Source organism: Thalassophryne amazonica, chromosome 17, assembly GCF_902500255.1.
Source record: "Thalassophryne amazonica chromosome 17, fThaAma1.1, whole genome shotgun sequence".
Lineage (NCBI taxonomy): Eukaryota > Metazoa > Chordata > Actinopteri > Batrachoidiformes > Batrachoididae > Thalassophryne > Thalassophryne amazonica.
The window spans coordinates 74051181-74067840 of NC_047119.1; the positions used below are offsets into that span (position 1 = coordinate 74051181).

The 16660-nt window shown below is 44.6% G+C and overlaps 1 protein-coding gene across 1 annotated transcript in view; it reads right to left on the bottom strand.

The window, feature by feature from the left end:
* Positions 1 to 9233: 9233 nt before the first annotated feature.
* Positions 9234 to 16660, bottom strand: part of lmbrd2b (LMBR1 domain containing 2b) — a 90818-nt gene continuing 83391 nt past the window's right edge. The window contains exons 17-18 of the mRNA XM_034192299.1: positions 9506 to 9632; positions 9234 to 9415 (exon numbers count right to left, since the gene is read on the bottom strand). Of these exons, the coding sequence (XP_034048190.1) occupies positions 9352 to 9415; positions 9506 to 9632 (191 nt within the window). The 3' untranslated portion in view covers positions 9234 to 9351. The remainder of the gene's footprint in view (positions 9416 to 9505; positions 9633 to 16660) is intronic.

The following is a 16660-nucleotide window of genomic DNA, read 5'->3' on the forward strand; positions in this document are numbered from 1 at the left end:
TATCAAATGAAGCACTGAGATCTAACAGCACCAGAACTGTAGTGGTGTCTGAATCAGAAGCAGAAGATCATTCACCACTTCAGTGAGAGCCGTCTCTGTGGAATAATATTTTCTAAAAGCAGACTGCAGTGGAGTCTGGTCTGCTTGCGGTTTCTTCCTCAGTATCATCAGAGGGAGTTTTTCCTTACTACTGTTGCCTGTGTGCTTGTTCTCTGGATTGGTAAGGTTAGAAATTACTTGTGTGGAGTACCTTGAGGCAGCTTTGTTGTGATTTGCCACTATATAAATGAAATAAATTGAAACTGAGTGAGTTAGATGAGGTGGTGGAGAGTGTGCCCAAGCATGAAAGAGTGGTGATAGGAGCAGACTTCAATGGGCATGTTGGTGAAGGGAACAGAGGTGATGAGGAAGTAATGGGTAGATATGGTATCAAGGATAGGAATGGGGAAGGACAGATGGTAGTTGATTTTGCAAAACGGATGGAAATGGCTGTGGTGAATACCTACTTTAAGAAAAGGGAGGAGTACAGGGTAACATAAGAGTGGAGGAAGGTGCACACAGGTGGACTACATTCTTTATAGGAGATGCAAGCTAAAAGAAATCAGAGACTGTAAGGTGGTAGAAGGAGAGAGTGTCACTAGACAGCATAGGATGGTTGTTTGTAGGATGACTTTAGAGGTAAAGAAGAAGAAGAGAGTGAGAGCTCAACAAAGGATCAGATGGTGGAAGCTGAAGGAGGAAGATGTGAAATTTAGCGAGCAGGTGAGAGAAGCAGTGGTTGGAGGGGAAGCAATTTTGGACAACTGGAGAAGTACTGCAGATGTGGTGAGAGAGACAGACAGGAAGGCACTGGGTGAGACAACTGGACAGTGGAAGGAAGACAAGGAGAGTTGGTGGTGGAACGAAGAGGTCCAGGAAAGCATAAGGAGAAAGTCTACAAGACAGATGTGAAAGCAGCTATGTTGGACGGCTTAGAGACGGTGGCACTAACAAAAAGACAGGAGGCAGAGCTGAAGATGTTGAAATTCTCTTTGGGAGTGACGAGGATGGACAGGATTAGGAATGAACATATCAGAGGGACAGTAAGTAAGTAAGTAGTAAGTACATTTTATTTATATAGCACCTTTCACAGACAAGAGCCACAAGGTGCTTCACAACATAAAAGCAGAGTACACCACACAAAACATCAGACAATGGCCGAGACATAAAAACATAAAACATAACATAGGATCACAGAGCAGCCTAAAAGCTAAGCAAATGCTTGAGTAAAAAAGAAAGTCTTAAGTTGGCTTTTAAAAGTATCGACAGAGTCCAGTGAGCGCAGAGAGAGCGGGAGACCATTCCAAAGCCTGGGAGCAACAGCCTGGAAGGATCACTCTCCTCTGGTTGAAAAATGGGTGCGAGGAACCATCAACAGATTTTGGTCCACAGACCTCAAAGCCCTGGCAGGGGCATAAGGCTGGATGAGGTCACAGATATAGGGAGGCGCCTGGCCATGTAGAGCTCTAAAAGTTAAAACCAAAATTTTAAAATTGATCCTGAAGGACACTGGCAGCCAATGAAGCTCCTTTAAAATTGGGGAAATATGAGTCCTTCTGTTAGCTTGTGTCAGAATTCTTGCTGCAGAGTTCTGTACCAACTGCAGTCGACGCAACTCCTTCTTGTTTAGACATGAAAACAAACTGTTACAATAGTCTAAACGTGTTGACACAAAAGCATGAATAATAAGCTCTAAATCATTTCCAGACACCATTTTCCTGAGCTTAGAGATGTTTCTTAATTGAAAGAAGCAATTCCTCGTCAGCTGTTTACAATGCTGTACCAACGACATGTCTTTGTCAAAAATGACACCCAGGTTTCGAAGACATGATTTAGCAGACTGGCCCAGGTCTCCCAAGTACTGCTGAATACCTGGAATATGGGCATCAGGGGCAATAACCAATGTCTCTGTTTTGTCTGCGTTAAGCTGAAGAAAGTTATTCGTTAGCCATTGTTTAATTTCCGCCAAACAATGGAGGAGGGAATCAAGCCTCTTAATCTCAGATGGCTTAAAGGAGCAGTAAAGCTGGATGTCATCCGCAAATAACTGGTAAGAGACATCAGTAAATCTTTGAATGATCCTACCTAAAGGGATCAAATACAATAAAAACAAAATGGGGCCCAATACAGAACCCTGAGGGACTCCACATAACAGGTCCGCAGACTCTGACCTTATCTGGTTAGCAAAAACGCTAAAGCTGCGCCCAGACAGATATGAAAAAAACACAGAAGAACTGACCCCGACAGTCCAACATGATCCCTCAGTCTATTCAGCAGGACCTGGTGGTCAACAGTATCAAAGGCAGAGGACAAATCCAAAAGAACCAACACGGTGGATTTCCCAGCATCAGCAGACATCATAATGTCGCTGGACACTTTCAAAAGAGCCGTTTCTGTAGAGTGTTGTCTACGAAAGCCGGACTGAAACCTGTCATGAATGTTATTCTGATCCAGGAAAAGTGTCAGTTGGTCTGAAACCACCATCTCGAGGATCTTAGACAGGAATGGGAGCTTAGAAATAGGTCTAAAACTACTTAGCTCCATTTGATTTAAACCTGGTTTTTTCAGTAGAGGCAACACTATGGCATGCTTAAAAACACTGGGAAACACACCGGTGGACAAAGAAAGATTTACCATTCTAGTAACGCACGGACCAATTACCTCAAATACTTTAATAAAGAGCCTGTAGGGAAGGATGTCCAATGAGCAAGAGGAAGGTTTCATCTTGCTCACCGATGCCGAAATATCAGCAAGTGTCACAGCCCTAAATGAAGACCAAATGCTGGGAACAGGCTCAATAACAGTAGAAGTACCACACAGGGAGGGTGGAATTTTATCCTTAACTTGATTTTGTCAGTGAAAAAACTCAAAAAAGCATTGCTGTCAGCTTCAGAAAACACAGGAGTAACTGAAGCAGCAGGACATACAAGAGAGTTGATTGTATCAAACAACACTCTGGGATTCTTCTTATTCACAGACACCAGCTGACGTATGTAGACAGAACGGGCACTCTGCCATTTTGTTATATGATAGAACCAGCTCCCTGAGATGACAGCTCAGGTGGGACGGTTTAGAGACAAAGTCAGAGAGGTGAGACTGAGGTGGTTTGGACATGTGCAGAGGAGGGACCCAGGGTATATAGGGAGAAGGATGCTGAGGATGGGGCCACCAGGCAGGAGGAGAAGAGGGAGGACAAAGAGGAGGTTCATGGATGTGCTGAAGAAGGACATGCAGGTGGTTGGTGTGACAGAGGAAGATACAGAGGACAGGGTGAGATGGAAACTGTTAGGGTCCCATCGGGTTGTTTTTGGGGTCTTCCAAGTTTCTGTTGTACTGGCTCTGTCTGTTCATGTCTCCTGTCTGTGTGAATCTGTGGGTGTGTCGTTTGGATGAAGGAGTTGGAGTCGTGTGTGTGTGTAGGTGCGTGTGCACGTCTGGCTGTTAGTGTGCTCAGGTGCATGTGTTCTGACACGCCCCCTCCCAGTCCACGTTGACGTACCTGCAGCCCTCGTCCGTGTGTGTGTATGTCAGTGTGTGTGAATGCAGTTTTACATGATGTCCTCGGGCGCTCATTCCTCACTTCTTGTCTTAGTCTCCTCTTCTGTCATGCTGTGTTCATATTATCCCTCCTTCCTCTGTGTCGGTATGGTGGGGGTGTGTGTGTGTGCGCGCGCAACTCCTGCCGGCCTTCCACGTCCTCCCGTCATGTTCTGTGTACGTGAGATTGTCAGCTCCTGTTTTCTCCCCTTAGTCTCAGTTTGTCTGTTGTTCCTGGTGCACGTGTGCGCTCTGTGATTGGGTATTTTTAACTGAGCGCGCGGTGCTGTCGGTCTGGTTAGACACCGCCCTTGGTTCATGTTATGTTTTGTCGGTTCTCTCACCTTTCTTTCCAACCAAGTTTATGTCCTACACTCCTGTGGTTGCGTGTGTCTTGGTCTTTCCACTGTATGTTTGTCATTAGGCTTATTAATATGTTGGGTCACTTCATGTCTGCGCTCTTCATTCATTTGTTTTGTTCTCTGCCGCCATCTAGTGTCTTAATTTAGTCATCACACCCCTTTCTCTGAGTTTCCACCTGATTAATCCACTCATCAGACTCTGTATTTAACCACACCTGTGTTCATGTCCCTTGCTGGTCCGTTGTAGCTGATCCCTGTGTTACTGTTTGTCTTCGTCCATGCAGCACTCTACTTATAATTCTGTTGTTAAAGTGACTGCTCACCTTTTCTGATGTCCTGTGTTCTCCATTGCTCCCTTTTTGTAAGTACTCAGTTCTGGTTTTTGCACTCTCTGGAAGATTGTCTGCCTAAGTTTTGCCCTGTCTCCTCCTGCCCCGGACCTCCCCACACCCTGAGTGGGTGAACTCTGTATTTTGGTTGTTCCTGCTCCTCCACTGTTTTTGTATCTTGCCACCAGTCCTGCATTAAACCTGGTGTTCTGTGAAATTTTACCTTTTGTCGTGACTGCTCTGCACTTGGGAAATCTCAGCCTTTGTTCAGATCCTGGCCTCAAATCATAACAGAAACGACTGATCTGCTGTGACGCCCCCTAATGGGAACAGCTGAAAGAATTAGGTGTGTTGAGGATAAATTCTACATTTATGGCTTCAAAAACAAAACATCAGAATTCAGTGAGTTACTTCACACAAATGAGCAGTTTTACACAGTCACCTTCAAGTCATTTGTAATAAATACATCAACTCATGCAAAAGCCACTTTAAGAAGGTCCTTTAATGTCACTGTACATACAGACACGTAAAACAAAATCTGAGTTTAACCAGCTGAACTACAGTTAGACACCATTTAAATATTCTTTCTTCAGAATTAACAAACAGAACTTCAAGAACTTTTACATTTTCTGTAGTTTACAGAATGACACATTCACCAATATGAGTTCAAAACCAGCAAACATCAGTCTGCAACTCCAAGGCCATCTTCATTACCATGGTAACAGGTTCCACAATCACCAAACAAACATTTATAAACACGAGTGCAGCAGCGACCAACGTCGCTGTAAACAGGCATCATCAAAGCAATGGGCCAGCGTGAACGGAGTGGGCGCGGCGCGGAGCCAGCGTGAACGGAGGGGGCGCGGCGCGGAGCCAGCGTGAACGGAGGGGGCGCGGAGCCAGCGTGAACGGAGGGGGCGCGGAGCCAGCGTGAACGGAGGGGGCGCGGAGCCAGCGTGAACAGAGGGGGCGCGGCACAGAGCCAGCATGAACGGAGGGGGCGTGGCACGGTTCCAGAAGTTTAAACATGTTCAAAACCAGCGTGAATCCCGCCTCCTGATACAGGAACCGAGATGTTGCTTGGAAAAACCTGGTGCAGAACTCAGCCAGGTGTGAGAACTGCTTTACATCCAAACAACACAGAAGGATACATAAAACTGACTTTAGTCCATATCACAGCTTTATGATGTCATAAGGAGAAAATGTTTGAAAACCAGGGGGGAAAAAGTTGCCACAAAAATTGAACCAAGTCCTCCATGATCCCAGGACAGTCTTCCTACAAAACTTAGCATCCACCGCCAGTCACACAAACAGGTGCAGGCAAAGAGCTCCCTCTGCACGTTGCTGGGTGTAGTCCATGGGTTAAAGCAATAAATTTTCATCTGACTGAAATTTTTTCCTGGCAAAAACCAATGCCAGCAATTCCCTAAAATGTGGCGTAGTGGGGGCACACACTCTTTTTTCCTCAAATACAATAAACAAATTATACAATGTACAAATCTATTCTAAATAGCCTCTAAAGAGAGACAGAGACAAAACATTAAAAAAAAAAAAAAAGCAAAAGCTAAACATAAAGGTTTTGATTATGGGGGGTCTGGGGGATAAAAGAACAAGTTACATTTTGTATATTCTGGTGAATTTTAATGGGTATGAAGCCCTCAAACAAAGAAAAGTCACTTCAAACTGTCAAGTAAAAATTCTTTGTCTTCTGTAGTATTTTGATCTGTTCTAATCCGGTAAATGCACCAAATGGGTGCTGTGTCGCTGTACAGTCAATAAAATACAAAATTAGGGCCTAAAGCAACTGACAACATTGTTCTGCTGTGCACAAAGTAACACTGTCACCAGTTTTGAAAACGCATGCACACTGAGAAACTCCAAAAAGGGTTATTCACATTTAATCTGTAAAATGCTCTCACTCCTAAAACAAACTTGGGCTGCAACTAATGATTATTTTAGTAATCAATTATTTTTTCGATTAATCTTTTTTTTTGTTTTACTTATGTAGCAAGATGAAGTCCGGATTGAAAAGACAAGCTAGCAGGGAATTCCCCTTTGGCTGACCTGGCAGAGTTCTGGTCTTTAGTGCGAGCAGTCCAGGGTTCGATCCCACCGCCGTCCTGGCCACAAAGGTCCTACAGTCACACTTACGTGTGAGTTTTGCCATTATTTTTTTCAGTGAGTTATTATTAAAAGGCCTTTATTACACAACATCAACGTTTGACCTTGTAACAAAGTTATGTTATATTGTCTTCAAAAACATACCTGGAGTAGTGTTTTGTTTTATTTTGCACATACATACATCACCGACACACACAAAGAGATTTCCATCAGGTTTCACCCGATTATGAGCATTTTTAGATGCCTACAGCAACTATCTCAACCACTGACAACATATTACAGCAAGAGTCCACAAAAGTATTTTAAAGGCCTGACTAAAGTGTAATATGTTATATTTAATAAGATATTTTCATGAAAAGACACAAATGTGCAGTTTACTGCATTTTATTTTTTTCTTGTGTAAAAACACAACTTAGATGTGGTTTGACCGAAACAAATTGTCAAACTTAAATAAAACAGGGATGAAGTGGAGGTTTAAGAGTCACTCGGTGTTCACAGGAAACACTTATTTATTTCTATATTTATATATTTATGTTCATTGTTAGTTGGTTTTATCTTTTCTGTTGTGTTTTATCAGGTTCTTTTTGTCTGTTTCTCTAAAATTGTATTGTAGCAATATTAGTTATTATGACTATTATATTGTTGTTGATATTATTATTAAATAAAAATAAATTTAAAAAATATTATAAAAAATATTACAATAAATACAATACAATAAAATATTACAATTTGTAATACATTTGACTGTTTTACCACAACAAATGCTGAGTCATTAATTATTATACAGAAAACAAATGCACACAAACGTGCTGAGATGCAAACAGCTTAATGCTAACTTTAACATTGAAAATGCTATAGACATGCTAACGCGTTAGCGTCGGTCCCATTTTTAAGTTATAAAATACATCTATCAACTGTTTCAGTTGATAGATGGTCGGTTTAACATAGAAAAGGTAAATATTACTCACAGACATATGCTCTTTAGGGTTTTAGAGGGGAAAATTAAGATAAAGTGAAATAAAACAAAGAACCACTGAAGCACTGCTTCATTGGTTCAAAGCAAAGCCATGCCCCGCTCTACTTGGGGAAGGCCTGCCAAGGACCGTGGCTCATGGCAAGCAGTAAACAGAGCGGGGAGGAAGGAAAATTCACACAGTCCCTTCCTCCGCGGTGCGGCACCATACACGCTGACATTTCTGCTGCTTTGATTAGCACAGAATGGGATGTTGCTTTGACAGTGAGAGGATCATATTTCGGCCCCAAAACACACATGACACCACATACGCGCATATGTGTGGTTAAATTTTCCAAATGACGGAAATCCGTCGTGGTGAACTTTAACCCATGGTGTAGTCACAAGACTACGTGAGCAGCCAAGGATTTCCAGTGTAAACAGACACAGGACATGTGATTCTGTTGGGGGCGTGGCCATTTCTGCTGTATCATTTACATTTTAACCTACCAAACAGCTAACATATGTCAGTGCTAAACTCAGACAACAAGGTGACACCTGGAGCCGCCGTCACGACAATGACATGCCCACTCCAAGTGCAAACAGCACGCGCACCACGTGAAGACGTGCTGACGCCACCCTGAAACTACTTACAGACAGGAACAGTCAGTGAGCGCTGAAGGCGGTCCTGCTGATCTGCAGAGACATTAAGACAGACACACATCCTCACTTCCAAGAGCCTCATTTAGAAGACATCCTCTCAGCGTCAAAGTATACGTACGAACAAAATGCAAAAAACGCATACGAAAAAAAAACAAACTGAAATCTGTGTCCAGAGGGAACCGCCTCCTATCCTGCCCTTGACACGCCCACCTCATGAATATTCAAACATATACATGAAGCCTGAAATAAGAACTCATCACAGCAATCGAGCGGAACAGTGGAAGAAACGCTTATGGAACAGAAACTGGCTGCTTGTATATGAACACAGCTGTGGCAAACAATAAATAAAGTGATTGGCAACACTAGGTGGCAGAAGCCGCCACAAGTACTTCACTTGTGAACATAACTTTAACAAGTCAGAAGAAGCTTTAACAAGCTCACCACAGGAACAAGCATGAAATTGTACAGAATAAGAATAATGATTTATCCTTACAGCTGTCCCAGAATCCTTTGCACTTCCGTCTTTATGAAGATAAAATTTCTCCTAATAAACTTGGCCCCCTTCTTACTTTGAAGCTGCAGCAGGAAAAGGTTTGTTTCATGTTGGCAGGACGGCGTCCAAACACAGCTGATGATCCACTCGTCTCAGCAGCTGAGGAGCGCCGATCAAACATTAAACCAGTGCTTTGATCTGAGTCAGTTAATATACTGAACACTGAGCAGCCACGCTGGAATAATGACACTATTCTTTAAACTTATGCCACAGTGTGTGTCCATGTGGTGTGTACGAGTTGAGACTCACTCGTTCACGCCATCGCTGTATGTGAAATGCTGCCGCTCACATTTGAACCCTCTCCAAACATTTGTACACGAGTCACAGTTTGTGTACACGTGCAAACATTTTGCCGTCTAAACGTGTGCATAAACTCTTCGTGTGCATCTTTTGGGTTGGGTTTTGTGCGTGTGCAGCCGTTATGAATGAGGCCCCGTTTATCTTAATCCTAGTTAGCGGCTGACAGACGCTGATATCCAGGAACAATAACAATGTGTTCCAAAGAGGAAGAACAGGTGGAGGTCCAGGCTGCACGCAGCGACCTGCAGCCAGTCGTTTATTCTCATCAGTAACGACTTCACCAGATAAATCATCTCACAACATAAAGTTACATAAATAACAAGACTTCATTACACCTTTGAGTAAAGTGACGGGAGCTGCGGCTGCTCTATGACGCGCCTGCAGCGTGAAGAGGATGATGCCAGGCACGGGCCGCCGCTGGACACAGAGCGCATTTGTATTTGGACATGCTCAGCAAAAACGCCCGTGTGTCAGCACACACACAGCTCTACCCAGCTACACGTCATCAAAGATCCTGCCACGAGACGAGGACATGGACAGATACCGTCCTCCTGCATGTCTGAAGAAACAACACACACACTTAATGTTACGCACATGCCCACACACAGACAGACACACACACACTTTAATGTGAGGAGCTGATTGCTACCTGCCGGGCTCCTCTTCCAGAGAGTCCTCAGGCAGACTCTCAGCACTGAAGTCTAAGGGTTCTGCGTCCTGCAGAAGCTCAATACGGTCTCTCTCTGTCCGACTCCCGCTACGAGACAGCTTGGCCTCTGTTCAACAAAACACAAACTGTGTTAGCAGCATCCTACACAACACATGCATCACTGAATCCTTCCTGCTTCAAAGACTGCCATACCGCACTGTTCCACCAGGTGCCATCTCAGTGACACGCACGCACACACACACGCACACACACACACACACAGTCTTGCTCTAACTTTCATTCCCCTTCTTTCCAGAGCATATCTCCACCTCTCCAGGCTTGAATTCATATCAGAATCATGATTATTCATTCAAAATAGATTCAAAAATCAATTTTTAAAATAACATCTCCATTTTGTTTGCTTCTCACTGCTGTTCAGCGAGTTGCTTCCGTCCATCTCCTGGTGTCTGCAGAAGGTGGAGTCGGTGCGCGATTTGTGTGCGCATAAACTGTGAAGGAGCATTACTCTGTCTGCAACGTTTGTAAAATTAAATTCATTTGTTGACTCCCTGTTTTCTTCCATACTAAGAACATAAAAGCCAAAGTGTCCTGATTCATGTTTGCTGTGTTCAATCGCCGTCTCTGTATCAGATCAGACAGCACTGCGTGCACCTTTAGACAAACGAAAAACAAGTGCGTATCGCTCGTAAATAAAACGTCAAATGAGCTGACTGGAAATAAAGAATTCTGAAAATACTGCCGTATTTTGTTTTATTTCTGGTGCCATGTGTCCTGTGCAGGGCTGGTGGCCAAGTGGTTTGCACGCCGGGCTTCAGTGCTTCACACCAAGTCTAGAGGAGGAAGCTGATACAGTGACACCGTTTTCCTGTGGACTAAAGACAGCAGCGCCACCCAGTGGAACAATAATTCTACATGTCTCTGTCTGTGAACACAGCAGGAGAGAAATCAGAGACGCTGCTTTCACGTATGAAGGCATTATTATTATTATTATTATTATTATTGAGTCTTACTGAGACGTATGTGATGATTTGGTTTGGTTTTTCTGAAGACACAGCAGGTTATAAAGAGGCGGAGATGGACAAATGTTGATCACAAAATAAAAAAATTTGACTTGAAAGTCAAATTAAAGCCATATTAGTAGGGATGAATGGTAAATGGGCTGCATTTATATCGCGCTTTTCCATCTACATCAGACGCTCAAAGCACTTTACAATAATGCCTCACATTCACCCCAATGTGAGGGTGCTGCCATGCAAGACGCTCGCTACACACCGGGAGCAATAAGGGATTAAGGACCTTGCCCAAGGGCCCTTAGTCATTTTCCGGTCAAGCTGGGATTTGAACCGAGGATCTTCTGGTCTCCAACCCAATGCCTTAACCACTAGACCATCACCTCCCACTATGAGTACACCACTATCTGTATCTGTTCAACCATCTACATTATCTGTATCTCTATCTGTAACTGGGTGGAGCCAAACCTGGAAGTGGGTATGGTTTAACTGGAAATGGGTGGGGCTTAAATCTGTACATTATTTTAAACCTGAAATTGATATGGATTGATCAGAAGTTGCTATATTTATTGTTTATTTGAAAACTATATACAGAACAGCCTCAAATCAATGATTTTGATCGCAAAAAGTAAGAGAATTATTTACAGAACGTCCATCCATCCATCCATTTTCTTCCGCTTTATCCGGAGTCGGGTCACAGGGGCAGCAGCTCAAGCAAAGCCGCCCAGACCTCCCGATCCACACACACCTCCCCCAGCTCCTCCGGGGGAACCCCAAGGCGTTCCCAAGCCAGCCGAGAGATGTAGTCCCTCCAGCGTGTCCTGGGTCTTCCCCAGGGTGTCCTCCCAGTGGGACGTGCCCGGAACACCTCTCCAGCGAGGCGTCCAGGGGGCATTCAGAAAAGATGCCCGAGTCACCTCAACTGACTCCTTTCGACGTGGAGGAGCAGCGGCTCAACTCCGAGCTCCTCCCGAGTGACCGAGCTCATCACCCTATCCCTAAGGGAGCGCCCACCCACCCTGCGGAGGAAACTCATCTCGGTCGCTTGATCTCGTTCTTTCGGTCATGAGCCAAATCTCATGACCATAGCTGAGGATCGGAACTTAGATCGATCGGTAAATCGAGAGCTAGGCCCCCCTACTCAGCTCTCTCTTCAGCACGACGGTCCGATACAGCGACCGCATCACTGTAGATGCTGCACCAATCCGTCTATCGATCTCATGCTCCATCCGTCCCTCACTCGTGAACAAGACCCCGAGATACTTAAACTCCTCCACTTGAGGCAAGGACACTCCACCAACCTGAAGAGGGCAAAGCACCTTTTTCCGGTCGAGAACCATGGCCTCGGATTTGGAGGTGCTGATTTTCATCCCGGACGCTTCACACTCGGCTACACACCGCCCCAGTGCATGCTGAAGGTCCTGATTTCACGAAGCCAACAGAACCACATTGTCCGCAAACAGCAGAGACGAGATTCTGTGGTTCCCAAACCAGACCCCCTCTACACCCTGGCTGCGCCTAGAAATTCTGTCCATAAAAATAATGAACAGAACCGGTGACAAAGTGCAGCCCCGGCGGAGGCCAACGTGCACTGGAAACAGGTTTGACTTACTACCGTCAATGCGAACCAAGCTCCTGCTGCGGTCATACAGGGACCGGATAGCCCTTAGCAAAGGACCCTGGACCCCGTACTCCCGGAGCACTCCCCACAGGGTGCCCCGAGGGACACGGTCGAACGCCTTCTCCAGATCCATAAAACATATGTGGACTGGTTGGGCAAACTCCCATGAACCCTCGAGCACCCGATGGAGCGTGTAGAGCTGGTCCAGTGTGCCGCGACCAGGACGAAAACCACACTGCTCCTCCTGAATCCGAGGTTCGACCATCGGTCGAATTCTCCTCTCCAGTACTCTGGAATAGACCTTACCGGGGAGGCTGAGGAGTGTGATCCCCCTATAGTTGGAACATACCCTCCGGTCCCCCTTCTTAAACAGAGGGACCACCACCCCGGTCTGCCAATCCAGAGGCACTGTCCCCGATCGCCACGCAATGTTGCAGAGGCGTGTCAGCCAAGACAGCCCCACAACATCCAGAGACTTAAGGTACTCAGGACGGATTTCATCCATCCCAGGAGCCTTGCCACCGAGGAGCTTTCTAACCACCTCAGTGACTTCGGCCTGTGTAATGGATGAGTCTGCCTCTGATTAAAAAATTCAAAGACTGCCATACCGAACAGAACAAGTTTTTGATAAACTCAGAACATGAATATTCTTAAGTGTATGAATGAATAACAGAACAGCCTCAGAATTGAGATTCAATGTAGTAGGAAATTATGAACTCCTAAGTATGTATGTCATACTCAACACAACTTTATTTTTATTATTATTGTTTTTTTAACTTTATGAACAAACTGTGATTTTTTTTTTTATTATTTTTTTCTTTTTACTACCTAAAGTTCTTGGCATTTTTTTCCACACAAGTTAAACAATGTTGATTAAAGTGTGTGTGTGTGTGTGTGAGTGAGTGAGAGAGAGACTGAGTGAGAGGGAGTGAGAGAGGTTGTTCTAAGACTGTTTATTTTTTAATGATTTGTGTGAACTTGGTGATTCATGCAAACATCCAGTGATGGCAAACAGGGAAATAATATGTCAGCCTTGTTCACTGTCTTCTTCTCAAAAGCATCACGCTCAGTACGAGCAAAGTTTTCCAGCTGACGTTATATCACCAACCAAACTAAGAGCAAGCAAACGGTTATAAAAAAAAAAAAATGGTGGTGACTGAGGCGTTTTCAGCTCTGTCTTGTCAAATGCACCGAGTACATCACGAAACAAGTTCACCAAGTAACTTTAAATATTATACAAACCAAAATAGAGGAGAACTGAAAAAACCTAAGGAGTACTCGTGAGGTAGAGTCAAGCCAAGCACAGAGAGAGAGATCACTTCCTGTCTGTGTGTGCGAGTGTGAGGTCTGGGTGCAGAGACGTGTCTGTATAGGGAGGGGTGGGCGCTGTGTCTGAGACTGGCCAATCACAGAGCGTGAAGACAGTCAGTTACCCAATCAGGATTTTCCGTCAGCACGAGCAGGAATATTGATGAGTTTTACTCGTGTCATGCTCGTGCTCCTCAGTACCAGATACTCATATGAAACCAGTATCTGGCTCAACCCTACATATTACATTTGGAGACAAAAACAGGCCAAACTGACTATGTGTCCTGGAGTGAGACATGAAGTGGACACAGCTAGATCGACCGTGTGTGCTAGAGTGAGACATGAAGCGGACACAGCTGGACTGACCGTGTGTGCTGGAGTGAGACATGAAGCAGACACAGGTAGACTGACCGTGTGTGCAGGAGTGAAATATGAAGGGGACACAGTTGGACAGACTGTGTATCCTGGAGTGAGACATGAAGGGGACACAAATGGACTGACTGCGTGTACTGGAGTGAGACATGAAGGGGACACAAATGGACTGACTGTGTGTCCCGGAGTGCGACATGAAGGGGACACAGGTGGACTGACTGCGTGTCCTGGAGTGCGACATGAAGGGGACACAGGTGGACTGACTGCGTGTCCTGGAGTGACACATGAAGGGGACAAAGGTGGACTGACTGCGTGTCCTGGAGTGACACATGAAGGGGACACAGGTGGACTGACTGCATGTCCTGGAGTGACACATGAAGGGGACACAGGTGGACTGACTGTGTGTCCTGGAGTGACACATGAAGGGGACACAGGTGGACTGACTGACTCCACAGTAAAGCCCCTTTCACACCGGTGCAAACGTAACGTTACCTTGTGCTGCGTTTAGAATACGCCTGAAATGTGCATGTACTCTGCGTTTTTCCTGCGTAATCGCGTGTCGCTGTGTTGGTAGATTTGCTTGCAGCTGCGTATGTTTGCATTTAGTGTATGCGTGCTGTTGCCCTTGCTGCTGTTTAAAACCAATCCAGTTCTTTTTCAGTTAATTCCTGCCGGCTGTGCAGAACACATCGCTGCGCTTGGAAAACACTGCTGTCTTGTCACGGCTCGTAACATCAGATCGCAAAGTTCATAGTCTGTTGTGCTCCCCCCCACAAAAGGAAATTATTTCCATTTAACATACTTAAACATCAGGCTTTTTGTTTCACTGAGAGAGAGAGAGAGAGAGAGAGAGAGAGAGAGAGAGAGAGAGAGAGAGAGAGAGAGAGAGAGAGAGAGAGCACTGTCTCTGTCTGCTTTTTTTTTTGAGAGCTGCTGTTTCTGTTCTCTGGAGTTCGAAATAAATCCATTTTATGACTTGAAAGAATGCAACCATGTTTTCTGATGTAATGGATGGATCCCTGCTGGCTCCTGCACACATGCTGTGGGCTGTGTGGATCAAACCTTTTCACACACAAATCTGAAACCTTTTCACACTTTAAGCTCATGCTTGGAAACGTTCATGTTTCTGTAAACTGCTGCCTGGTTTGCACAAACCGAGGTGCAGTTCGCTCAGAGATCACCGCAGACAACGTGCGTGTGTGTTCAGGATGTGTCCAGTCCTGTTACTGCCACAGTTTTCAATTTCACAGTTAACATTCTTGGGACACAGACCTTGGACAAGTTCAAAGATGGATAACCTTGACATATTTTAAGAGGTTAAAAAGTCACATTCTGTTTGAATCTGTTCTGCTTTGTTATTGAGTGCCGGGGGATGACAACCAATCAGAGGGTTCTGATTGGTTGTGAACGCAAGGGCTCTGCATTCACAGGGTGCAGGACTATTGTGTGTCCCGAGGGTGAAGAAAAGGTCAGCGGGTTACAGAGCTTTTTATCACCGCGCCCCAGCTCTGTGGAATGATCTGCCTGCGCTAATACGACAGTCGGACTCTGTGGAGACTTTTAAAGCCAGGTTGAAGACACATCTGTTCTCCCCGTTTTATCATTAGTATTTTATATGATTGTGTGTCTTTTTTTATTCGTTTTATTTATTTTACTTCTTTTACCTTTTATGGTTACATTTTTTTTATTGTGCTTTAATCTTATTTCATTTTATTCTGCTTTTAAATGTTTGTGAAGTGCCTTGAGGCGATTACTTGTGATTTGGCGCTATATAAATTAATAAATTATTATATTATTATTATTATCACAGCAGAGTTGCACCATGACATCAGTGGCTTTGCGTTTATATGCATCAATCTCATATATACACATATATATATATATACACACATATAGATATATATATACACATATAGATATATATATATATATATATATATATATATATATACACGAGGTCTGTCAATAAGGTAACGGTCCTTTTTATTTTTTTCAAAAACTATATGGATTTCATTCATATGTTTTTACGTCAGACATGCTTGAACCCTCGTGCTGCATGCGTGAGTTTTTCCACGCCTGTCGGTGACGTCATTCGCCTGTGAGCACTCCTTGTGGGAGGAGTCATCCAGCCCCTCGTCGGAATTCCTTTGTCTGAGAAGTTGCTGAGAGACTGGCGCGTTGTTTGATCAAAATTTTTTCTAAACCTGTGAGACACATCGAAGTGGACACGGTTCGAAAAATTAAGCTGGTTTTCAGTGAAAATTTTAACGGCTGATGAGAGATTTTGAGGTGATTCTGTCGCTTTAAGGACTTCCCACGGTGCGAGACGTCGCTCAGCGCTCTCAGGCACCGTCGTCAGCCTGTTCAAGCTGAAAACCTCCACATTTCAGGCTCTATTGATCCAGGACGTCGTGAGAGAACAGAAGTTTCAGAAGAAGTCGGTTTCAGCATTTTATCCGGATATTCCACTGTTAAAGGAGATTTTTTTTAATGAAAGACGTGCGGACGGGTCCGCGCGTACGCGACGCTCCGCCACAGGAAAAACACCTCTGTTGGAAGCCTTAAGGACAAGTTGGAACATGTCCTGCTGTTAAACAATTTCTCATATACTCACTCCACTGAAAGCCATCAAAAGCCGCCTGGATTTTACAAATGGTTATCAACACGGAGGTGTTTTTCCTGTGCCGCCGCACCGCGTCGGCTGCGTCCCGACGCGTTAAATGTGTCTTATTAATACCAGCAAATGCACAGAGGGTGATCTACAAATATCGCTTGATTTGCATAACTTCTGCTTTTGTCAAAAGGTCATGTACACGCACACGC